This window comes from Thamnophis sirtalis, unplaced genomic scaffold, assembly GCF_051295495.1.
Source record: "Thamnophis sirtalis isolate CommonGarterSnake01/CBP01778 unplaced genomic scaffold, rThaSir2_p1.2 scaffold_10, whole genome shotgun sequence".
Lineage (NCBI taxonomy): Eukaryota > Metazoa > Chordata > Lepidosauria > Squamata > Natricidae > Thamnophis > Thamnophis sirtalis.
The window spans coordinates 55,800,614-55,825,643 of NW_028261390.1; the positions used below are offsets into that span (position 1 = coordinate 55,800,614).

Genomic DNA, 25,030 nt, shown 5'->3' on the forward strand with positions numbered 1-25,030 from the left:
TGCTGGTTTCTTCTTGGATTTCTTGTTTTTCTTTCTCAGTGGTATTGTGCATTATAAAAAATTTATAATGTTTGAAAATTAGTCCCAAAATTAAGATGCTTTTGTTCATTATTTCAATTGTTTGCTTTGGATAATGTTTTTTTTTTAAATAATATAGACTAACATCTAATTATGAGCCAGTTTAGTGAAATGGTTAAGGCATCAGGTTTGAAACCAGGAGAGCTGCCTTAACACAAAGTCAGCTGAATGGCCTTGAAGGAAGCTGGTTTCAAAAACTTGTCCAGGCAATTGCCAGGAGTCAAAGACACACAAACAAAAAGCCCAGGGGTTGTTATGTTATGTTATCTTATCTTTTCTTATGTTACATTTGAGTTTTTTCTAGTATTGGGGTCAAAACATGACATTTATACTTTTTTCTTTATCTCAGTTAAGATTATAACCTTGGGCCACATTACATCTTCACTCCTAACACATTCTCCTATATCAGTGGAGACAGCAGACAGACTGGGTTTGCTCTGTCAAGTAACCAATTGGACTGGGTCTACAATCTGTGATGTCATCATGCACTGCTGGCTCCTCCCCAGTTTGGACTCAGTTTGGACTAGCTGTGAGAATTAGTCTCTCCTCCAAAACAAATTTTAAAAACTGAGTTTGGTATCTTAATTGGCTTTTTTCCAAATTATTTTTTACAACTGGTGTTTTTCTCCTTCTCTCCCTTTCATCGGATCGAGCTGGAGATTCAAATTTGATCCCATTGGGCTTTGAGTCCACCGTGGCCTGGGCTTCCAGCCTGACTGACTTGCACGCCCACAAGTTCGCTCCGGAGTGCTGGAAGTAACTTCTTCAGATTGCGCTGATACTTTACCTCATGAGCTGTGGCTCTGAGGAGTTTCGGCTGGGCATTTACTATTTCCGCTGCGGTTCCTTTGCCATCGCATCGTTGAAAGGGCTCCGCACCTCCCAAAGTGCTCAAGCGGCAATCTAAAGAGCGTGAAAACCGCGTTTGCCATTTTGGAGCCCCAAACAGCTCCATAAATGGCACGAATGAGGCGGGTGCCATTTTGAGGCTTCAATGGCTCCGAAAGGAGCGCGAATAGAGGCAAGCATCATTTTGAGGCCCCAATGGCTTCAGGGAGACAGCGAAGGTGGCAGGTGTCAATCACCGGTGGCTGGTCGTACTCTACAGTGCAGTGAAATCGTTCCCGGCTTTAATTTGCTATTATGGCTGCTTTATCCAACTCTAGTATTCTCCTGGGCCCTATCCCTGAAAAGGATTTGGAGGAAGCAGGGCCATCTGGGGTCAGGGCCAACCGCAAAAGACCAGCTAAGCAGGCTGGGGACCCAGCCAAGGCCTCTAAGGTATCCAAGGCCTCTTTCAGGGCAGAAGAGCATAGACAGAAGGCTCTTGAGAAGGAGTTTTTAAAGGCCCAAAAGCAGGCTGACCAGTCTACAACCATTTCTCCTTCGGCTAACATGATTCAGGCTTCCTGTCCTGCTCCTCCAGAGCTGCCTCCCATTGTGCCATATCCTTCTCTGGCTAAGATGTCCCCTGACTCAGTGGGGGAACTTTCCTCCTCATCTTCTTCTCTACAGCCTACTGAAGGCAGAGATTTTTTTTGATGTTCCCCTGAATAGGGATTGTTCATTAGATCAGGCCACCTCTGCTCCTGTGAGCCTCTCCATGCCAGCCCCAAGTATATCTGCACCTCAGACCTCAGCCTCCACCCCTCCTGATATGGCAGCCATCATTCCAAAGGCTATAAAGCAAGGCATTGCTACCGGCCTTCAGCAGAAGCCCTCCTCTAGGTCTTCAGTAGGCACAGAGACAAGTCATCTAAGGGCTCAAGAAAGCCTCCTCCCTCAACCTCGACCAGTCAAGGTCTATATTTGGTGATCAGGATACCCTCAGAGATTCAGACTTAATGGAAGATGAGGGTATCACACCTGAAGTCCCGGCATTTGCCGAACTTTTCAAATCCGACCGATTCAAGTCACTTCTGTTTAAAGCCAAAAAGACGGCTAACTTTTCTTCTTCCGAGACTCAGGCTACCGACACAACTTCTACAGATCCACCTAACGCCTTCTTCTCAGAAACAACAGTGGAGAAGAAGGTCATCCCGTCCCCGAAGTTATTTCTCAACGTGGTCCAGCAGCAGTGGGCCTACCCTGGGGCAGGTCCTTTACCCACAAACTTGGACAAATGCCTCTACAACATTGGTCAAGATCTCTCCAAGTTCTTTGACACTCCTCAGGTAGATGCACCTGTATCTCTCATCCCCTACAGTAGTGTCGAGTCCCTGAGGAGGCCCTCAAACCTGAGGAGAAAAGGTCTAAACAGACATTAGTTAAAGGCTATCCAGGCGGACGCCTGGGCAGTGCGTGCTTCCACGACCACCTTCTTTTTCTCTAAGGCGGCCCTTGTATTGATTCAGCAGCTCCAGGAGCGAATTTCCACCTCAGACACACGCTCCCATAGGGATCTGAATAAGATTCGAGCAGCGGTCGAATACTCTGCGGATGCTTCCTTAAAGGCAGCTCGCTTTGCATCCAAGGCTATGGCCTCCTCTGTTACGGCCAGACAGCTGTTATGGCTCTAGCCATGGTAAGCTGATGTCCACACCAAGTGGTGCCTGGCAACATATCTCTTTGCAGGTTCTCAACTTTTTGGAGCCCCCTGGGATTCTTACCTCACGGAATCCAAGGATAAATGTAAGGTCCTCTCCTCTATATGTAAAAAGCAGGAAGGCAACCTGTTATGTCACTGGGTGGAATCCCATCTAGCATCCCTCAGGGAGGAACCTGTATCGGGTGCCTCCGATGTCCAAGTGGACTGGCTCAGCCAATCCCTATTGGACCAGGCAGAGTGGAATGTCCATCCAAACCTCTTCCATCTGCTCACCCACCAGTTCAGCCTGCAACATCGGCAAACAATCAAGTCCCCAGGTACTATTCAAAGTTTGCAGACCAAACGCAGAAGGGGTAGATACCCACAGATGCCAGTGGCCCAGGGGCCTCCTATGCGCATTCCTGCCCCTGCCACTCATTCAGTGAGTGGTGTGCAAAATGTTGGAACAGGAGGCAGAATTCTTACTACTGGCGCCCTACTGGCCACGCCGACCCTGGTTCACCGACCTCGTGACCCTGTCCATCTATCCACTGTGGCGCATTCCGCAGTCGGAACTTGCTCTCCACCAGGGGTCGACCCAACATCCAGTGGCTGCAACCAATGTTCCCTCTAAGCTGCGTGGCTGCGCGGCCATACACGTAACAAGAAAATGTCACGCAGCAGTTTCCAACTGCCACGCAGTGTTTTTTAATGTCTTAAAATATGACTTAAAATATTCCCCCTCCTTCCCTCCTCTCTGCACTGAACTCTCTCCTCCAGTGGGTGAAGTCAAGGAAGACTCTGCCCAGAGACCGAGGACGCTGCAGAAGGGAGAATTCCCATTGGTCTTCTGGGGCTTTGGCGGTTCCTGGGAAAACACAATTCTCTGGTTGTAGCCTGCATTTCTCTGCACATCCCGCATTTCTCAGGCATTGCATCGTCTGAAGCCCCGTTCTGGGCTCGACAGCCTTTCTGCAATCCCTTCGCTTTGCGGAGAGAGGGAAGCAGTGTGGAGTTGGACTGCCTGAGCCAAAGGGGTCCATGGGATCTTGAGATTTGATTTTTGAGCAGTGCCAATCCATTCCACTATTTCCTTTCCTTTTTCCTTTTCTTCTTTTCCATTTCCTTTCCTTTCTCCTTTCCTTTCTCTTTTCCTTTCTTTTCTTTATTTCCTTTTCCCTTCTTTTTTTCTTTTTCCTTCCCTTTCCCTCCCTTCTTCATCCTTTCCTTTTTTTCTTTCCCATTTCGTTTCCTTTCCCTCCTCCTTCCTTCCTTCCTGGGAGTCTGAGGGAGAGGGAGGGGACCCTTTTTCTCCTTGCCCCCCTCTCCAACATCTGCTCTAATGGCAATTATGGCTAAAAAAAATTAAGGTGCTCAGGCATGAAAATGTGCCACTCAAACACTATACTTTTCCGCACATACTGAAAATAAATTAGAGGGAACATTGGCTTCAACTAACCACATGGCGATTGAGCAGCAGGCCTTAACCTCTCCCTCAATGTCATTGCAACTCTACAAGCTTCTCAGAGGGATTCAAATAAACTGTATTTACTATGCCACATGGCAGGTGTTTGAGCGCTGGTGTTCTATCCTCTCTATAGATCCCATCAGGGCCTCCATCCCTCAACTACTGGACTTCTTAAAGAGAGGGCTGGATCAGGGTCTTACTCCGAGCACATTACGACAACAGGTAGCGGCCTTGTCTTCAGTTCTGGACCGTTCCTCTACAGAACATCTTTCTGCTTATCCACTGGTTCGGAGATTTCTCTGGGGTGCATCTAGCTTCTGGCCTCCTTTCATCCACGGGTACCCAACTTGGAACTTGTCAAAGGTTCTAGAAGGTATCACCTCTCAGCCGTTTGAGCCATTACGATCCATGTCTTTGAAGTTGCTCTCTTTAAATTTTTTATTTCTGGTAGCCATAACATCAGCTAGGTGTATTTCGGACCTTGTGACTCTGTCAGTAAGACACGATATATGCATATTCCACCCTGACAGGGTTGTGTTACGCCTTGACTCAACCTACATACCAAAAATCAATAGCAGGCTTCACAGGGCCCAAGAATTAATATACCAGACTTTTGTCCAGCTCCTCAACACCAACGGGAGCACAAATGGCACACCCTCAATGTCTGCAGGGCTCTTAGAATTTATATTGACCGCACAGCCTCGCTTTGTCACTCTGAGTATCTCTTTGTCTCTTTCCGCCAGGCATTCTTGGGGGCCAAGGCATCACCGTCGAATCTGGGGCGATGGATCAGAGCCTGCATTAAATTAACCTATGAACTTCAGTCTTTACAGGTTGCACAAAACATTACGGCCCACTCCAACAGGAGTACAGCGACCATGGCAGTATGGTCTACACAGGCGTCCATTGAGGAAGTTTGCCGAGCGGCCACGTGGACATATACTGCTTTCATACGCCACTACAAATTAGACAAGTATGCATCAGCTCACGCAGCTTTTTGGCCACAGACTACTGCAACAAGTACATATGCCTTAACAGACTTTAATCAATCATTTCCCCTCCCTAGTGGATAGCCCTTTCTTTGGTATGTCCCAGTCTGGGTGCTGTCTCCACTGATATAGGAGAATGGGCATTGGTCCTTACCCGATACGCTCATTCTTTCTGAAGTGGAGACAGCAGCCAGCCCCACCCTCTCTTAGTCTTAAACAATTAGACTTAGACCTAAGTCTTAGACCTAAACTTAGACTTAGACCTAACCTTAAACTTAGACCTAAACAATTTTGTGCATGAAGAGAGAGACACTGCAAATTTTGCAGTTTTACGTTTTCCTCAATTCTCACATGAGTCTACAGTCAACTTCGTCTAAACTGGGAGGAGCCACTAGGGCACGATGACATCACAGATTGTAGACCCAGTCCAATTGGTTACTGGACAGAGCAAACCCAGTCTGGCTGCTGTCTCCACTTCAGAGAGAATGAGCGTATCAGGTAAGGACCAACGGCCATTTTCAGTGTTCTCAGCAACTTTGATCTCTTTTATAAATGTCCAAAATATATAACTTTTTGTTCTAGGAGAGAGGCACAGCTGGATGAGGAAGGGCAGTTTTTGGTCAGAATTATTTATGATGATTCCAAAACGTATGATTTGGTTGCTGCAGCAAGTAAAGTCCTCAGTGAGTAAATTTGGCTTTCTTTCAGCATTGTTTCTAAAGGATATGATGCAATTCAAGTAGTGTTATGTTTTATGATATACATGATATTTGCACATAAATGTGTGCTAAACATTACAAAAATGCTTTCTGTAGTTCATTCTGGAGTATTATTTTTCTTTTTTTTTCTTTTTTGAAAATTTTATTAATTTCATATATACATTCACAATTATATGATCTCATAACTGTTATTAATAATATGTATTTATAACAATTTTTCCCCCTACAGTTGACAATATACTTGAAATTGCTTTCTTACCATCCCATAACTCCATCTTATCTTACAACGTTCCTACTTCTTCTTCCTTCCTACCCTCCTTCCTTCCCTCCTTTCTTCTCTCCTACTCTCCTTCCTTCCCTCCTTCCCTCCCTCCTTCCCCCTTCCCTCCCCTCTTTCTTCTCTCCTTCTCTATTTTTCAATAACTTGACAATGGTACTATGTAGTCATTCTTAGAATATTGTTTCAAATTAAGAGCAGGCTTCAGGACACTTTCTTTACAAGGTAGATAGTGGCCTCAGAAGATCAATTTTCCTATGAAGTGGCTAAGTTTATCTTCATATTCCTACATACTATGATCTCAATAAATATTGGTATCCCCTTCACTGGCTGATTTCTGCCATTTAAATGTGCAAGTATATGCATATGTTCACACATTAACACAAGCATGTCTAACACATTTAGCATCGTATACAGTTTGTCCCAAATTGTTGTTTTAAAAAAGACTCATGAATTGTAGTTTATTGAAATTAGAATTGTGCGAGATAGAAAATACTTACCATACATGTGCTTCTCAAATGTTTTTTGCATATCACTGTTATTCTTTATTTTGAGCTTCAACTTAGAAGAATAAATGTGCATACGTATATCAGAATTTTTGGAAGAATTTGTTTTACACAATCCAATCCATTGAACTTTTTGAGACAATTCTTGAAGCTCCTCTAAATGTGCTGGTTATGTAATTGAAATTTCTAAAATACTTTTAAGTTCTCATAAAGATTTTAAAACTGGTTTTGAAAATAACTAATAGATATAGTGTGTCTTTCTAGACTATAATTATGGTATTGGTCAACATTACTCATTTTATTTTTTTACTTAATCACTGCTGTAATATTATTTCTTGCTTAGCGAAAAGCATTGCCCTTGACACTTTCAAAATGCAGAATTTTATTATTTTATTTGTTTGTTTGTTTTGCAGGCCTTAATGCCGGAGAAATCCTTCAAATGTTTGGGAAGATGTTTTTTGTGTTTTGCCAAGAATCTGGTTATGATACCATCTTGCGTGTGTTGGGATCAAATGTTAGAGAGTTTTTACAAGTAAGTTAACTGAGAAAAATAATCATGGCTCAGTTCCAGGACAATTGTATTTGAACAGTGTGTTTGCTATGGTACTATGCACAGTTAACTTAAACACAACAATGTAATTTATCAAATTTCTAGATCCAGAATCGGAAATCCTTTCACTCTGGCTATTTTGTAGGCAGTAACTTTTTATTTGCTATGGCACTAGCCTTATCAAAAATAATGATAATTCACATTTAAGAACAAAAAATAATACACTTCAAGCTTCAGTTTTTTCATGTAGTTAAGAAATTAGTGGAAATTATAAGAAAAACATATTTAAATAGCAGTCACCCAAAACAAAAATGGTGAAAAAGCCCCAAACTTGATTACTAAATTCCATTTCCATTCCATTTTTGTTGTATCCAGAACCTGTGACATCTTAAGATGAATAACTTACTGCAATAAGAATATGCTCAGCTAATTTGAATTATTTTAATAATGTAAGGTATTTTTATAATATACTATATTTATTCATATGGGGACAAATTGAATTGTTTTACTCCTATTAATGATACTTCATAGCTGTAAACCCTGAAACTGACCTGACTGAAGCCATTTTGAGGCTTCAGGGCTGCCACAACTGGAGCTAAGGGATGGGAAGGGGCGAGTAGAGATAGCTGAGGCTTGTAGCCAAAACAAAATACTTTCTCTTGGGACATTCAAGGACATTCCAGCAGGTGCTTGGAAGGAGGGGACTGAGGTCACCTAGCAACTGGACTGTATCCTGATTGGACCATGTGACTTATTGTTTTGAGAAAACGAAAAATGTCTACTTTTAATGAAGTTAAAACCATGGGAACGTTTAGAGTTGGTTTTCATCAGCCCATGTCAATATGGCATATCCTTTGAGGAATCTACCTGCCTTGGAGTTTTGTTTGCTGTGGGTATATTACTTGGAACCCTGACAATAGCATCTGAAACAGTTATTGTAATCATGTAAAAAAAAATCTATAGCTTTATAGGCAATAAATGACAAGATGATTTATACATCAAATACATGTCAAAACCTTGAGAAAATGTGATTCTGTGCATTCATTTATCCATATATTATTCCAAAACGCAACCATTGTTTTAAATACAAGTTTAATTTTATGACTTTAAAAATATCTCCAAGTACATAATTGGAGAAGAAAATATTGCTGAAGGCAATGTTAATGCAGCATGTAAATGAAGAATGGCTAGTCAACAAGTATAATTTGAGGCATCCCAGGGGTATTTTTGTATTAATAGCATAAAAGAAAAATCAATCAGACATAGAGTGGTGGTTAATAAAAAATACTTTAGGGAGCAGTCTAGTAGCCTACTCATATTCTGTTACACAAATATGCACTCTCTGAAGATATAATATTCAAAAACATGGCAACATATCAGGCAGCTTTGACCTTGAAAGCTAGGTTAAAGATGGCCAGGTATAAAAAAATGAATCTTTTATGCTTCCACTAACTTAAATTGAGTTTTCTGCATAATTATTAAACATTAAGCAAAATGTAATGAGGAAAACATGTGCATATTTTTTACTGATACTTGAGATAAATGGAATTGTATTCTTTCCACTTCCTGTAATGTACTGTATAAAAGTCCGAACTCTCCCCACCCTTGTCGCCTTCCAAAAATCCCGGGAGGGACTCAGTGCGGCTTGCAAGTACGAATAAAATAAAACAACATACAGGGGGAGAACATAAAACAATACAAACAATTTAAAAACACAACATACATCCGGTTTAATTGGGGGTTGACCTGATTTGAGTCAGCAACCCCAGGCCTGCCGGAATAGCCAGGTTTTGGTGGCTTTTGGAAGGCGACAAGGGTGGAGAGGGTCCGGATCTCTGTTGGTAACTCGTTCCACAGAGCCGGAGCAGCAACAGAAAAGGCTCTCCCCCGAGTGGTCGCCAGCCGGCATTGTCCGGCAGACGGCACCCGGAGGAGGCCTAACCTGTGAGTTCTTATCGGATGTTAAGTACAGGTAATCCCAGTGTTATGACTGTTCATGTAGTGCCTGTTCGAAGTTATAAGATAAGCGTCCCCTGGTGTTAACGAACAAGTCCCAAAATTACAAATGTCGCAGCACCATGGCAGTTGTTCACCTGGCTGTTGTTACTGAGACATGATCCAATTTCTTGTGAGCCGGCCAGCCACTCAAACTATCAAACAAGCCGAAACCAGACCATGACTCAGAAGCACCCAGATAAACAATTCTAATCCTAATCTGCATCACATAGACAGTACATAACTATAGCCCAGCAACAACAGCCAGCCAATCAAACACTCCAAAATCAGGTCAGGACTCAGAAATATCTGAACAAACAAACATTCAGACTAATCTGCATCTCATAAAATGGTATTTAAAGACCTGTGTTCTGACAGACAAGCACACCTCAAAGTGCATTGATAATGTCTCCTTGAATGGTGATGAAACGTTTGCAACCAAATTGCCAAGCTCGGAGCTAAAACCAACGGCCTAACTAGAACCCGAGCTACTAATATTCAAAAACATTTCATTCCTGGCTATTTCCAAAGTTTTGGAGATTTACATATATTAAATATGGATCTGATATCTGTTATTGCATTACATATAAAACATCTTCATTCCTCACTAGATATGCTTTAAAGTTATATTAACAAAATATAATTGCATAAAATTCAGGGGTAGAAATAAAGACTACAATAATTTAGAACTGATGGAAATGATGCTGATTGTGGTTACTATCTGAATGTTTTTCTTTCACTATCTTAGTGTGAGTAAAAGTAAGTTAATGAAAGTAGGGGGATACTTGCAAAGTAACAGATTCCCCATCCAAGTACTGTTTTATTGATTTCCTTTTTTGCAATATGTGACTTCCAACACCTTTAGATGTTTGTTTTATACATAACAGGCATACTTTGAATTTCTGTTTACCTTAGCTTGAACACAGCTTCTTTATGAGAATGTTAGAAAATTAGATTGTAACATTTTCTTGTAATTATTTCCCCCCCAGAATCTTGATGCTTTGCACGACCATCTTGCTACAATATATCCAGGTATGCGTGCGCCTTCCTTTAGATGCACAGATGCAGAAAAAGGGAAGGGCCTCATTCTGCATTACTATTCAGAGAGGGAAGGACTCCAAGATATTGTCATTGGAATCATCAAAACAGTTGCTCAACAAATTCATGGCACAGAAATAGATATGAAGGTAAATGTCAAGATAAAGTCTCTCCAATGGTTGGTATTTCACAAATACGTAAAATTACTTTGTAGCAATTTCTTTATCTCTTTGTCAGAAGTATTTTCAAGGTGCAGTACTATGTTTCCATTGTTAGTCACACAGGATGAATGTGACAATGGATACCTCATCATTACTTCGTTATTCTATTACAAATTTCAACAGTTAATTTTTATTTATAGAAAATTACAAATAGCAGTATCGGGGACAGAATCCTGTGTAAATTTTGTTTAATTTATGGCTATTTGTATATTAATTGATTCAACAATTCTAGAATCCTAAATGTGCTTTTAATACAAGATCAGGATTTGACCCAATATTTTATTATCTGAAGCAGGAGGGGAGGATAATTTTTAAGAATGGACAAAAATATTACTACAGAGTTTCCAGTTCTAGTCTTCATTGAAGGGTTACTTGGGAATACCTCAGCTTCTTATTGTAAGTTTCACTTCTACAGTTGGTGTCCTTCAGATACTTTGAACTTTAGTAACCATAATTCCCAACTCATTGACTATACTGTTTGAGAAGTACCAAGTTGGGAATGACTATCATTATCTGTTCGGGTGAGAGCACATTAATTCCTTTTCTTTTTGCGTCCTCTTATTTTCTTTTTAAAAAATATACACAAATAATAGACTCTGCATAGACTATAGAGACTGTCTGACTTCTGGTTTTTTTTAAAATTGTATTCCTGTTCCATAAATTGAGAATGTCCTATACATTATTTTGTGTTATTATGTATGAGATAAAATAGAACAGCTACATTATATACTTGATATCAGAAATCAGGTGATATGAGAGTTTAGCAGAAGCATGAACATTGATTAGAGAGGATAAATAAAAGAAAAAGTAGTGCATGCATGTGTGTGTGTTTGTGTGTGTGTATGTATATGTATATAAGAGTAGCATATATATGAGGGAGTGCCTTCAGTAGGCAAACGATGCTGTTCTTCTAGTCCTTTCTGCCTGACTTGGTTGTTTCATGTTTTTTCTTAACCCCACTGACAAAGAAAGTGTTTGTCTATTATCTTGATATATTACTATTTTAAAAGGGGTTGTTGTTGCGTTGACAGAAAGCCGATTTAAGTTAAGGTAAGGGTTAGGTTTAGGGTTAGGTTTAGGGTTAGCGTTACGTTTAGGGTTAGGGTTAGCGTTACGGTTAGGGTTAGGGTTAGGTTTAGTTTTACAGCGCGCTTCTGTTGCCGCACTGTTGTCGGCGCGATTCAGCGCTCATTCGTCAGAGCACTTTAGAACTCATGGTTTTATCACCGCGGCTTAGTCGGGCGTGGTTTTGTCATTCGCCCTTTTGTCGGTGAACTGTTTCATATTAATATGAAACTCTCTTGAAAAATATCTCTTGGAATGAGGATTGTTGATAATTGCTCCACTTTTTAATTCAGGTAGAATAGGCAGTTGAAGTTGTGAGACAATTGGACATTTGTTTGATTTTTTTATTCTACAACTTTTGTTAGGACTTTATGAACATTGTAGGAAATGAATAAAATTGAATACCAAGCAAACAAGTTTTGTGCTAATTTTAAATATGTCTAAACATCACAGTCAAGTTTTTCTATAAATTTATTTTAATGCATCCAATACTAAGTAGATTTATCTTGCCTTTCAATATTGTGTATATGTGGAAATAATAAAAATGATTTATTCACACATGGAATCAGCTTTATATTCTTTTACTTTTCTACTATTGTGACCTTTTTGCAAGAAGGAAATGGAGAATTTTGCTTTTTGTTTTAGTTTATCTTCGCTCATAATATAAATTGCATCTAATTTTCATTATCATTTATTGGTATTCTTATAAAGCAAGATTTCAGAATGATTTCTTTCATTTACTCATACTGTAGTTACATCTGATTGCAGCTTCTCTGTTTAAGGCCTGGTAGAAGAACTTGATAAGTAGATAAAATCCAGTCTAAACAACAGGCTTACTATGCGATCAACAATAATTTATTAATTTTATATGCTGGCCAACTCCGAATGTTGCTAGGCAGCTTACAATCATTAAAATATTTAAAAGCAAAATACAATAGAAAAACACATAGAGACAAAAACAGCACAAGAAAGAACCACAATGGCAAAGAAAATTGACAAAGAATAGAATAGAAAGAAAGGGCATCAATCATGCTTTCCAAAGAGCCAGACCCTTCAAAACTCCTGCATAATTATATTAGCATTAAATATTTTAATTAATAAGTTACTGTTTAGACCTTTACATCTTTGCATATATTATGATTTTTTCCTCACATCTATAATTCATGCATATATTAGGAAAAGGTGGAAACACCAAATATTCTTTCCTTCTGGTGCTAAATAAAAATATTTAAATCTATGTAGGTATATATGTGTATATGTGCATATGTATATATAACAGAAAGTCGTTTTTAGGCCCGTCCCCTTTTTCATTAGCTGAATGGAAACTTCTGTTTTGTCTGCTGCATCTTTGAAACCTGATAGGCAATTTGTCTTCATTTTGACTGCTGTTGCCATGGTGAAAGACTTTGTAGATGTGCTGGTTGCTCTCGTTTGCTACCTAGTTCAGGGAGAAAGATAATTTAAACTGTATTCCAGGTTGTGTCACTGGTAGTGGTATTCTTGTTTAGCCTCTTCTTTAGCACATCTATCTCTAAAGCTGTATGAAAGCCTATGGGATGTAGAGAATTCATAGAAAGGAAGTTCGTTTTATTTTCCAATTCCTTGTCATTTATCAGAATCAGGTGTTTGTGCTTGAAAAAGTCTCACAGTGTAATGTTGAATGGAATACAGCTGTTCTTAATCCTGTGAAAAGCTTTAAAGCAAGGAATGGAACTATTATTCAGGGTTCACTGACAAAAGGGCGAACGACAAAACCGCGCCCAACTAAACCGCGGTGACAAAACTGTGTGTTCTAAAGCACTCCGATGAACGACCACTGAATCACGCCGACAGCAGTGCAGCGACAGAAGCGCACTGTAAAACTAAACCTAACCCTAAACGTAACGCTAAACCTAACCCTAAACCTAACCCTAAACCTAACTCTAAACCTAAACCTAACCCTAAACCTAACCCTAAACCTAACCCTAAACCTAACTCTTACCTTAAGTTAAATCGGCTTTCTGCCGACACGCTGTTGTAAAGCGCCCTTCTGTCTCCGCGCTGATGACGTTGCGGTTTTAGCAAGTTTCCTTGCAATTTTGCTGCTATTGACACAAGAGACTAGCATAAAACTAAAGGATGAATTTTATCAAATTATGAAAGTTTATAGTGCTAGTGTATATTAGTGTAAGCTCCCGAAATACCCTAATTATGTGGCAGAAGGATGTTTGTTTTCTAGATAATGTTTTGTATTGTTTACCTTTTTAATTTGGTGGTTAAAGGGCTTTGGATAGAAAATGATTAAATCATTTACTAGTATTTTGAACATTTCAGTTATACTGTTCAAAAATGTGTTTTTGAATAGGTCTACTGTCAGTCCTGGAGGCCATCTTTTTCTTTGGATTCTTAGGGCTGCCACATTTGGTGCTGTGGGGAACTGGAAGGGGGAAATGCATTCAGTGGTAGAGATATACAGCCATAACAACATCCTTTTCTCTGAGAGTCAAGGACGTTCAGCCTGCATCTGGAGTGGCGTGACTAGGAGGCATCGCCAGGTGGGAACGGTGGATTGATTGGGCCATGTGATGGACATGTGGGTGCAGGGGAAGGGACTATGACTTTCTTCTGGGTGGGGAAAACCTGGAAGGTTTCAGATTTGGGTTTTCCAGATGTGCCAATATGACATCTCTAATAAAATGGAACTTTGAGGAACTTCTAGCCTCAGAGTCTTCTTTCGTTGGGGGTGTTACTTGGAACCCTGACATCTACAGGACTTAATTTATGACTTCATTAAAAAATCTTTGATTAGTAAAAGCTATGTATAATAAGTCAGAATATTTTAAAACATATTTGAAGTCTATTAAATTCACATTTCAAGCATTTGGCTGGCAACAACTTTAACATCATCATTAGCAGCACTCTTTATTTCTCTAAAATAATATCTGCTGTGATATACACATAACTAGTCGAAACTAAGATTTTTAAGACTTATTTCTCCAGTCACAATGTTGCATTACTATTTTAACCAATAAAATGAATGAAGGTTTGTTAGCTAGATACCATTCTGATTTTAATATGTATAATATAGCTGAAAATGGCAAGTTAGTGTGAAATCCATGTCTACTCAGAAGTAAGGTATGTTTAATTTAATAGTATTTCCCCCCAAGATATATACAGTATCTTCAGGCTCTTTTATCTTATTGTGTGATAGTTTATCAATGATATTAAATGAATAGTTTCATGCCAAGTACATTATTTTCTGCAATGCAGTTTATATAAATTCAGTGGAAGGCTACGAATGTATCTCAGTTTAAATAACAGTGAGCCACAGATAGAACTAGTTCTTTTAATTTTGGAGGAACCTTTGTTTCTTACTAAGAGTTTCATCCTCTTGCCTTTGCAACAGTGCAGATAACTTAAACAATGGAAACAAATCTGGCTTGGGTCCAGAGATTGGTTTTATACACAACAGACTACCTTTCTTGTACATGGGGGATAATTTGCTCCTTCTTGGGCAAAAGCTTTATATAATCAAAATACAATTTAAAAATTGCTATTGTTATTAAACCCTTCAGGGTTTAATTCAGGGTTGTTGGATTTGTATAAGGGTATAATGAAATATTATTTATGAATATGATTAAGTATGTGAGAAAATAGTAAATGCATGAAAATGAGTTTATATTATAGCTGGGTATGGTTGCCTGGGTATTTATAGACGTAGAAGTGTTTCTAACAGGGAGCCATTGAGAGGGGCCTTTCTTTCCCCTACTCCCATGCCCATCATCCCTGCCCTCTCCCTTCCCCCTTCCATGCGCTCCTCTTTCTCGCCCTGTCTAAAATCCTGGCACTTTGCCCCAAATCCATCAGGTGCTTCCCCATTGATTTACTGGAGGGTGAACGTCATGGCTGGCTTTCCAGAGGAAGCTGCGAAGGAACTGACATCACAAACAATGGCTGCTCTAGGATGCCACACTCGTTCTCCTTAACAACCTAGGCTCTCCCTTCCCCTCCCATAACATCACAAACAATTGCCACTCTAGGATGCCACACTTGCTCTCCTTAGCAGCCCAGGTGTTCTAGAGTTATGATGGAACAGACATCCACCCACCCCAGGGGTGTCACACATACAACCCCCCCCCCCCGGTATTTGTTTCCAGAGGATAAGTAATCAAGTTTGGTTGAAATTTCTCCAGGCGCTCCAGAGTTATGCTGGAACACACATACAGTACGTACATATAGTACGTACATATAGTACGTACATATAGTACGTACATACATACATACAGCCTTTATTATATATATATATGTGTGTGTGTGTGTGTGTGTATGTATATGTATATGTATATATGTGTGTGTGTATGTATATGTGTGTGTGTGTGTGTGTGTGTATGATATGATATATAGAAGATATAGATATAGAAGGAAGAAGAAAGAAAAACAAGAAAATTAAAGTATGTGAAAAAATAGTAAATGCATGAAAATGAGTTTATATTACAGCTGGACATCTGTTTTACAAAACTGTTGTGACTCAGCAGAAGTCTCCTGTGAGTCTTTTCGGGATGCAAGATTAACAATGCAGCTGGGGCTCGTTAGTGGCGTCTTCTGGGGATAAAAGGACGGATAGTGCCACGCCCTGGTTGCAGGAGTCAACGTTCATTCATTTCTTCATCATTGATCGGTCATGGTTTGTTTGTGAGAGACACTTGGAGAAGTGATTTGCTTTCTGTAACCCTGATTCAAGGAGACACTTGGAGAAGTGAATTGTTTTGTAAGAGTTTTGTTTTGTATCCTGTTATCTTCTCATCAGAGACTTTATTTATGTTTATTTTTGGGCTCGCAGCCAGTCTGAGCCGAGAACTGATAAAGTTCTTCCTTTTTAAGTTTGTCTGCCTGTCGTCTGTTAATGAGCGGAGAAGGGGGGACAGAACACAAAACTATATTGTGAAAGTGTCCCATTTACACTGAATGCTCTAACTTAAAACATTTATTATATTTCATTATATTTTAAAGCAAAATCAAATCTCTGTTCATTGGCACTATTCTTCCTTTCTTGGTTTTATATACTAGAGAAGCACTGGATATATTCAAAGTATTGCGAAGAGATTTGGGTATTCGAGAAAGTATAGATTCAATTTGTCAAGTTATTCTTAATCATGCAAGGGACTTTTTGGAACCTATAGTTTTCTATGCTGTAAATTGATTCTTCCTGATGACCCTCTTTCTTTGGCAAATCACTTGATCTGAAGAGCAAATTGAACTTCAAAAGTAGACTTTCTTGTTCTTAAGTCATCATGCCTTACATTTACGCTATTAGTTCATTGTTTAGATAGCTATAACACTGCCAGGAATTCTAATTTAAGTCTGTTGATTTTTATCATGCACTTTAGGTGTCTAGATTGGAATTTAGTATGAGCAACACTTGTTGCTGAAGAATAAAAATAGACTATTATTGTATTAACCACATTTTCTTTATGATGTTCAGGTTATTCAACAAAGAAATGAAGAGTGTGACCATATTCAGTTCTTAATCGAAGAAAAAGAATCTAAAGAAGAAGATTTTTATGAAGACCTTGACAGATTTGAAGAGAATGGTACTCAAGAGTCTCGCATCAGTCCATACACATTTTGCAAGGCTTTTCCTTTCCATATTATATTTGATAGAGACCTAGTTGTCACTCAGTGTGGAAATGCTATATATAGAGTCCTTCCCCAGGTAAGAATTCTTGTTTTTTCCTGCAAAGCTTTTGAATTCCAGACTTTCCACCATCCTTCTATTCCCCCTTTTTTTATACTAGTTCTATTACTGAATATTCTGTATGCCCTATTTGGACTATGAAATGTATTTCACATTTCCCCCTTTTTTACTATTATATCTGAATCTGCACACATGAAGTTTTAATAACCAAGCTTTTAAACATTTCATTTAAAAACATTAATGCTGAAAAACAAGCATAAGCCCTAATTGGTGTAGCTTAGCACTTATATATTTTAAATAGTTTTCATTTCATAATTAGCTATGCCTATGTTACATGCTAAAAAGTTTTTTCCCTTTTTTAATTAGCAAATATTAAATTATCCAGCCTTTCAAATTATTTATATTATTTCATGCCTCTACCTTTCCTCCTCCCACCCCTTTCAGGTTGACTTTAATAAAGTATGACAATGGAATGCAATCCTTGATGAAAAGCCTAGAGTTTTTCATCCTAAAACGTTTTCATTAAAGAGCCCATTTGCATTTATTTTAGCCTATGCAGCCTGAATCACCGTAAACATGAAATTTATGAATAGGGCCACATGGAACAGATCTAAGTAGAAATGGCCATCACTTTCTAGAAGTGTTGCTTGAATTGCTGCTGTTGATTATAGAACACAAAATTAGGTATGGCGATCGTTTATAACAGAGTTTCTCAATCTTGGCAACTTTAACATATGGACTTCAACTCCCAGGATTACCCGGTGTTCTATAATCAATCATGCAAGGCTGAAAATACTGCTTTAGAATATTTCCTTGCTCAGTACGATTGAAGATAGGATTCATTCTTTCATCCTGGAGCTTGGACAACTCTTATTCAATTTATTTTTTTACGCAAAAGGTCCATTATTTAATTATACAATAGGAGCACTAGTTCACTAAATATTATTGTATTAACAGCACAGACAGAACATATAGAAATGGACTGCAGTCACTAACCAGAATTCAAAGTTTTAAAATGTTTTTTTCCCTTTTTCCTTTATATTTCAGCTCCAGCCAGGATATTGTAATCTATTATCAGTATTTTCATTGGTTCGGCCTCATATTGATATTAGTTTCCATGGAATCCTCTCACATATCAACACAGTGTTTGTGTTAAGGAGTAAGGTAATCCAAAACTGAGTGCAATTTTTCAATAGATATCTGTTTTACTAGGAAGAAGAAAATACTTTAAACTCATGTTAATTTGAAATAGTAAAAACACTTTCAAGTCCTATGAAGACAATATGGCTAGGGTACTGGATACTGCATCCAGTTTTGGTCGCCACAATGTAAAAAAGATGTTGAGGCTCTAGAAAGAGTGCAGAGAAGAGCAATGAAGATAATTGGGGGACTGGAGACTAAAACATATAAAGAACGGCTGGGTATGTCTATTTTAGAAGGACTAAGGTGACATGATAGTAGTATCTAAGGAGTTGCTGCAAAGACGAGGGAGTCAGCCTGTTCTCCAAAGTGCCTGAAGGCAGGACAAGAAGCAAAGGATGTAAACTAATCAAGGAGAGAACCAGCCTAGAACTAAAAATAAATTTCCTGACAGTTAGAACAATTAATCAATGGAACAACTTTTCTACAGAAGTTGTGAATGCTCCAACCCTGGGAATTTGTAAGATGAGATTGGACAACCATTTGTCTGAAATAGTATAGGGCTTCTTGCCTAAGCAGGGGATTAGACTAGAAGACATTCAAGGTTCCTTCAAATACTGTTATTCTATTATCTTCTGACTGTCCATATATGAGGATATTCCATCTTGGATGGGCTTGCACAGTCTGTGAATCTTCATGGACCTAAAGCTTATGGTTAAAGAACCAGTAGCAGTTGTGGTCAAAAAGGCAGCCTCTGGTGTACAACTTGCACACTTTCAGGGCCTTTAGATAGTCACTCATGCCATGGCCATCTTGACTATTTCTTGTGGCTGTACATAGGACTGCTGGGCCACCTGGAAGTCCTAGCTGGTCCAGAATGCAGCATCATGAGCAGTGATAGGTATGAAACCTCTGCCTTGCAGGCTGTACACATTGCCAATTTTGGATGCAATTAAAGTGCTGGCCGTTACCTATAAAGCAGGGGTGTGAAACTGGCGGCCCACGGGCTAGATGTGTGATGTACAGGCCACGCCCCCACCCCAGCTCCGCAAATGGGGAAAATGTTGTGAAACATCATGTGAGAGCAACATGACACGGCAAGTTTAACACCCATGCTATAAAGCTTTACAAGGCTTAGGGCCTGGTTTCTGAATAGGGATTAGCTGGTCTGTCCTGAATAGTTGGTATGCTCTGAGTTCCTTTGGTTAAACTTTGCTTTTTATTTGGACCTTGGAAGTATGCATTTGGTAGCAGTGCCTACCCTCCTGAACGGGATTTCCCCTGAGATCCATATGGCCCTTATCCTGCTATTTTTCAGAATATGGTGGAGATTTGGCTCTTCAACCAGGCCTTTAACAAGGGGGAGTGAGACCCTTGCTTTATTTCCATTCAGTCTCTCATTCTTGTTATCTATTTTTTTTAAAAAAATTCTTCTTTTTTAATATTGTAATTTCTTTCTTTTGATTTTTTGAACCACACAGAGTTGTTGAGAACTGGGTTTTACCACAAAAACAGAATTGCTTTTCTTTATAATATTTGTTTAGATAAAGATCAGAAAATCAGAAATAAAAGCATTAAAGTTTTCAGTGGGCGAACCTCAGAGCAGAGGCTTATAACAATGGTACTTTTCGTTGAAGTTTCTTTTTGTTGTTTAAAAGGAAGGACTTTTGGATGTGGAAAAATTGGAATGTGAAGATGAATTGACTGGTACAGAAGTTAGCTGTTTACGCCTGAAAGGGCAAATGATCTACTTACCTGAAGCAGATAGTATTCTTTTTCTTTGTTCTCCAAGGTAAGCACATAAGATTTGCGTGTGTGGTGTTGTAACAACTAGAATTGCAGGCTTTGAAACCAAAACATTGTGATGCAAAAGGTTCTGTGTTTGTTTTATGTTATATTGCTCAATTAGAAGCTTCCGGACCGGAGGGGGGTGCGTGGTTTTGTATGCTGCCTGCATTCTGCAGATGGGGCTTTGCTTGTTTGTGTCGCCCAGTTTCAGGTACCAGTTGGTGTTGGTCCACAGACTGGGCGTTAGGGATCCCTGCTGTAAGGTCCATTCCTGAAGCTGATGATAGTATTACTGCTGGGGAAAGTATCAAAGTATAATAACACTAAGAAAAAAATAGGCAATAGGAGGGTGGGGGGTAATGGTTAAAGTCCCTTGAAAAAAGTGTTTAATTGCTTGTATTTTGACTTTGATTTCAAAAAATGTTGTGAAAGAATCAGTTATTGCAGCAGAATAACACTAATATTGTTAAGTTGATGAACTGCCTTTTGAAAGAAACGTACCACATAGAAGAATAGAAAAATGCAATACTATTAGTGTATTAAATGATGAAATAGAAATATAATGTTACATTTTGTATTGAAGAATACCTGCAAAACAGATTAATCCGTATCTTCTACATAAGTACCAGGAAAATCTTGCCCTGTCATTTTCTCATTTCACTTTTAATTGCATTAGTGTGATGAATTTGGATGACCTAACTAGAAGAGGACTGTACTTAAGTGATATTCCCCTGCATGATGCTACTCGTGATTTGGTCCTTTTGGGAGAGCAATTCCGAGAGGAATACAAACTAACACAAGAACTGGAAATATTAACGGATAGGCTTCAGCACACTTTAAGAGCTTTGGAAGATGAAAAGAAGAAGACAGATACGTAAGATTTAAACTCTTATTTTGACTATGAAATGTTATAAATCATCCATTTTTATCACTCTGCTGTCCTCTGTTTGGAGGCTCATTAACAACTCTGATTCCTAATTGCCTAGTTAAAGTAAGTGACATTACTGTAGATACAATACAATAGCAGAGTTGGAAGGGACCTTGGAGGTCTTCTAGTCCAACCCCCTGCCTAGGGAGGAAACCCTATACCGTTTCAGACAAATGCCTATCCAACATCTTCTTAAAGACTTCCAGTGTTGGGGCATTCACAACTTCTGGATGCAAATGTTCCACTGATTAATTGTTCTAACTGCCAGGAAATTGCTCCTCAGTTCTAAGTTGCTTCTCTCCTTGATTAGTTTCCACCCATTGCTTATTGTTCTACACTCAAGAGCCTTGAAGAATAGTTTGACTCCCTCTTCTTTGTGGCAACCCCTGAGATATTGGAACACTGCTATCATGTCTCCCCTACTCCTTCTTTTCATTAAACTAGATATACCCAGTTCCTGCAACCGTTCTTCATTTGTTTTCGTTTCCAGTCCCCTAATCATCTTTGTTGCTCTTCTCTGCACTCTTATTAGAGTTTTCACATATTTTCTACATTGTGGCGACCAAAATTGAATGTAGTATTCCAAGTGTGGCCTTACCAAGGCATTATAAAGTGGCATTAACACTTCACATGATCTTGATTCTGTCCCTCTGTTATGCAGCCTGGAACTGTGTTGGCCTTTTTGGCAGCTGTTGCACTCTGTTGGCTCATATTTAAATGGTTGCCCACTAGGACTCCAAGAGCCCTTTCACAGTTACTACTATTGAGCAAGGTACCACCTATACTGTACCTGTGCATTTTGTTTTTCTTGCCTAAATGTAGAACCTTACTCTTTTCACCACTGAATTTCATTTTATTAGATAGTGCCCAATGTTCAAGTTTGTCAAGATCCTTCTGTATCTTAAGCCTATCTTCTGGAGTGTTGGCTATTCCTGCCAGCTTGGTGTCATCTGCAAATTTGATGAGTTCCCCATTTATTCCCTCATCCAAACCATTGAAGAAGATGTTGAAGAGTACTGGGCCTAAAACAGAGCCTTGGGTTACTCCACTGCCTACTTCCCTCCATGAAGATGCAGTTCCATTGAGGACTGCACGTTGAGTGCAGTTGGTCAGCCAGTTATGAATCCATCTAGTGGTGATGCTGTAGACAGGAATAGCCAACACTCCAGAAGATAGACTTAAGATACAGAAGATCTTGACAAACTTGAACATTGGGCACTATCTAATAAAATGAAATTCAGTGGTGAAAAGAGTAAGGTTCTACATTTAGGTAGAGAAAGTAAGATAAAAATGTTGAACAAAGAAACAAACATCTCTCTTGCTGAAGTCTGAGGTTTTCTATTTACAGTTCTTGCACACATGTGACCTTTATATTTAGGTCACCATCTCTCTTATCAGTCTGGGTGGATAAAGAAGATATTAATGTTTGAATATAGTGAGGGTAGTTTAATGTCATGCCACTAAACTAAACAATCTGCAGTGTCTGAACTTTCTAATGGAATGTTCATATGTAGTTTAATCATATAAATTACTAATTTTAGTGTATATATATATTTTAAAGACATGGTTATGAAGCTTTGCATTAAATGCATTTTTCAGCCTTCACAATCTAAGCGAGTTGCAATTCACTCCTAATATGTAGTCATCATTGCCAAATTCATTTCTAGTTATAAGAGCGTATCTCAAGAATATCTGTTTTCGAAATCCTAATGTATTATGGGCTACTACTGAGCTTGTCATCCAATTTTTGTCTTGTAACAGTATTTTCTGTTACAAAAGTCATTATGCATTAAATCAGGCTCCCTAAACCCCAGCCTACAGCTCACTACCAGTCCATGGTCCATTGGAAATCAGGCCATGCAAGCGAGCACATGAATCTCCATTTGTGTAGGCGGCAGGTGTGTGTGCCCGCAGCTTGCACAAATGGAGCTTTGTGAGCGCATGTGCCTGCTGATTGTGCAGAACCAACTGTTCTTCAACTGGTTCCATCTGCCCCTGCTGGTTTGCAGACCCGGAAAAGTTGGAGATTGCTGCATTAAATTCAAATAAGTAAAAAAAAAATTAGAAACATATAACAAATCTAAATGAAGTACTACAAAAATTGTTAGCTATTGATAATATAATTATTGTTACAAATCATATTAAAGGGTTTTAACCATATATCTATTCATCAGAATATAATTTGCTTCCATTGGGCTTGAATGGCGTATGCCTGTATAAATAATAATAAAATAATATAAATAAATCAATGTATAAAACAATTTATTGTATATATTTATTGTGTTTTTTGTTTAGAAGTAAACTTTATAATGCAAATTATGCCTGCTGTAGAATATGCTTTTAAATCAGGGAATACTAGACACAAATATGAGAAATTTATTGGATTTATTTATTTCTTTTCTATTTTTTCCTTTGCTACTGTTGCACAAACTTATATAGATTATTGTATTCTGTGCTTCCTCCATCTGTGGCCAATGAACTGAGACACAAGCGTCCTGTACCAGCAAAACGTTATGATAATGTGACTATATTGTTTAGTGGCATTGTTGGTTTCAATGCCTTCTGCAGTAAACATGCCTCTGGAGAAGGAGCTATGAAAATTGTCAATCTTTTAAACGATCTTTATACAAGATTTGATATTTTGACTGATTCACGAAAAAACCCATTTGTTTATAAGGTAAATATGATACGTCATTTCTGTTCTGTGAAGAGGATAACACTGTAATGACCAGCTTATGACGAATAATATAAAAAGTATGGCTGAACATATTTCTTTATGTATTACAAATAACAGAAGTTAGAGATGTGGGTTGCAGATTCCAAAACATTTTACAGAAGTCTCAAACTATCTCTTGGCAACTTTCCCTATATGGGCTTACACAATCTGATGCTAGGCACAGTATTTACAGTCTGAAGTTAAATTCCAGGTTCATTTATCATGAAATAAAATGAAAGCCCAGTTTTGGTCAACAGATTGTTAGAGCCTTGTATACAGATAAACAATAATAATGCATTCTATTTTATTAAGTTCAACCATGCAAGAGTGATAATTTTGAATATTATATGTCACTATGGATTGAATATCATTCAGGAAAATTGTTTTAACTACTGCTGTAAAATAATATAGATAATAGGTTTATTTTTCCAGGAAAAGATTGTTGGTGATCTGTGGTCTTGCACTTCTTTTTGTGGCTTATTGAGAGATTTATTTTGATGTAGTTCCTAATCTCAAACTTATTTTTAAATAAAATTTCTTGTATTGATGATACTGGAATTATGAAAGCCAGTGAGTATATTAAGATGGAAATTATGTTATTTTGGGGGCAAAAAAAGTGCTACATTGAGACGAGAAGTTAATACAATTTTCCAGAACTTGATTTCCTTTATGTGTTAAGAATACATCTCCCATAATTATTGATATAAGTGTATGTACTGAAGATTTTAGATTCTTAGGATTTGTGAAAAATGGGGAAGATAGAGTAAATATGTTCCGTGGTTTTTTTTAAAATCTTTTTTAATGAAAATTTTGAAAAACAAACTTTTCCAAATATTTGCTTCCCTTCCCCCCCTCCCCTTCAACCCCCCCAACTCCCCCCCCTCCGACTTCCCAGAACCAATACAGGGTATAAATCTTTAACAAAAACATTCTAAAATAAACTTAAAAAGAAGTTAATAACATCTTTCATTTGAACTTTAACTCCTCCTTGCTAGGCTTGCTCTAAACAACTTATATCATTCCTAGTTTCTTTAGTCATAAGCTATTTGAAATTTCTTAGTCCCATATTTATTTTGAGTATAGTCAATCCATCTTCTCCACTCCAGTTTATATCTCTCGTTTGAGTGGTCCTTGAGATATGCAGATATTTTAGCCATTTCAGCTAGATTTATTACTTTCAGTGTCCATTCTTGGATAGTAGGCAAATCTTCCTTCTTCCAGTATTGCACCACCAACATTCTAACTGCGGTTATTAAATGCAAAATCAGGTTAATCTCTACAATAATTACAATCAGTAATTATACCCTAACAAAAATAACTGAGGGGTAAACTTTATCCTTTTTTTTCAGTT

General features: G+C 38.5%; 1 protein-coding gene across 1 annotated transcript in view; it reads left to right on the forward strand.

The window, feature by feature from the left end:
- GUCY1B1 (guanylate cyclase 1 soluble subunit beta 1) overlaps nucleotides 1–25,030 on the forward strand; it is a 60,998-nt gene that overhangs the window by 25,518 nt on the left and 10,450 nt on the right. Inside the window, exons 3-10 of the mRNA XM_087724650.1 lie at nucleotides 5,645–5,745; nucleotides 6,978–7,096; nucleotides 10,099–10,296; nucleotides 16,895–17,125; nucleotides 18,155–18,271; nucleotides 19,906–20,039; nucleotides 20,712–20,909; nucleotides 23,403–23,640. Coding sequence (XP_087580776.1) covers nucleotides 5,645–5,745; nucleotides 6,978–7,096; nucleotides 10,099–10,296; nucleotides 16,895–17,125; nucleotides 18,155–18,271; nucleotides 19,906–20,039; nucleotides 20,712–20,909; nucleotides 23,403–23,640 — 1,336 coding nt within the window. The remainder of the gene's footprint in view (nucleotides 1–5,644; nucleotides 5,746–6,977; nucleotides 7,097–10,098; nucleotides 10,297–16,894; nucleotides 17,126–18,154; nucleotides 18,272–19,905; nucleotides 20,040–20,711; nucleotides 20,910–23,402; nucleotides 23,641–25,030) is intronic.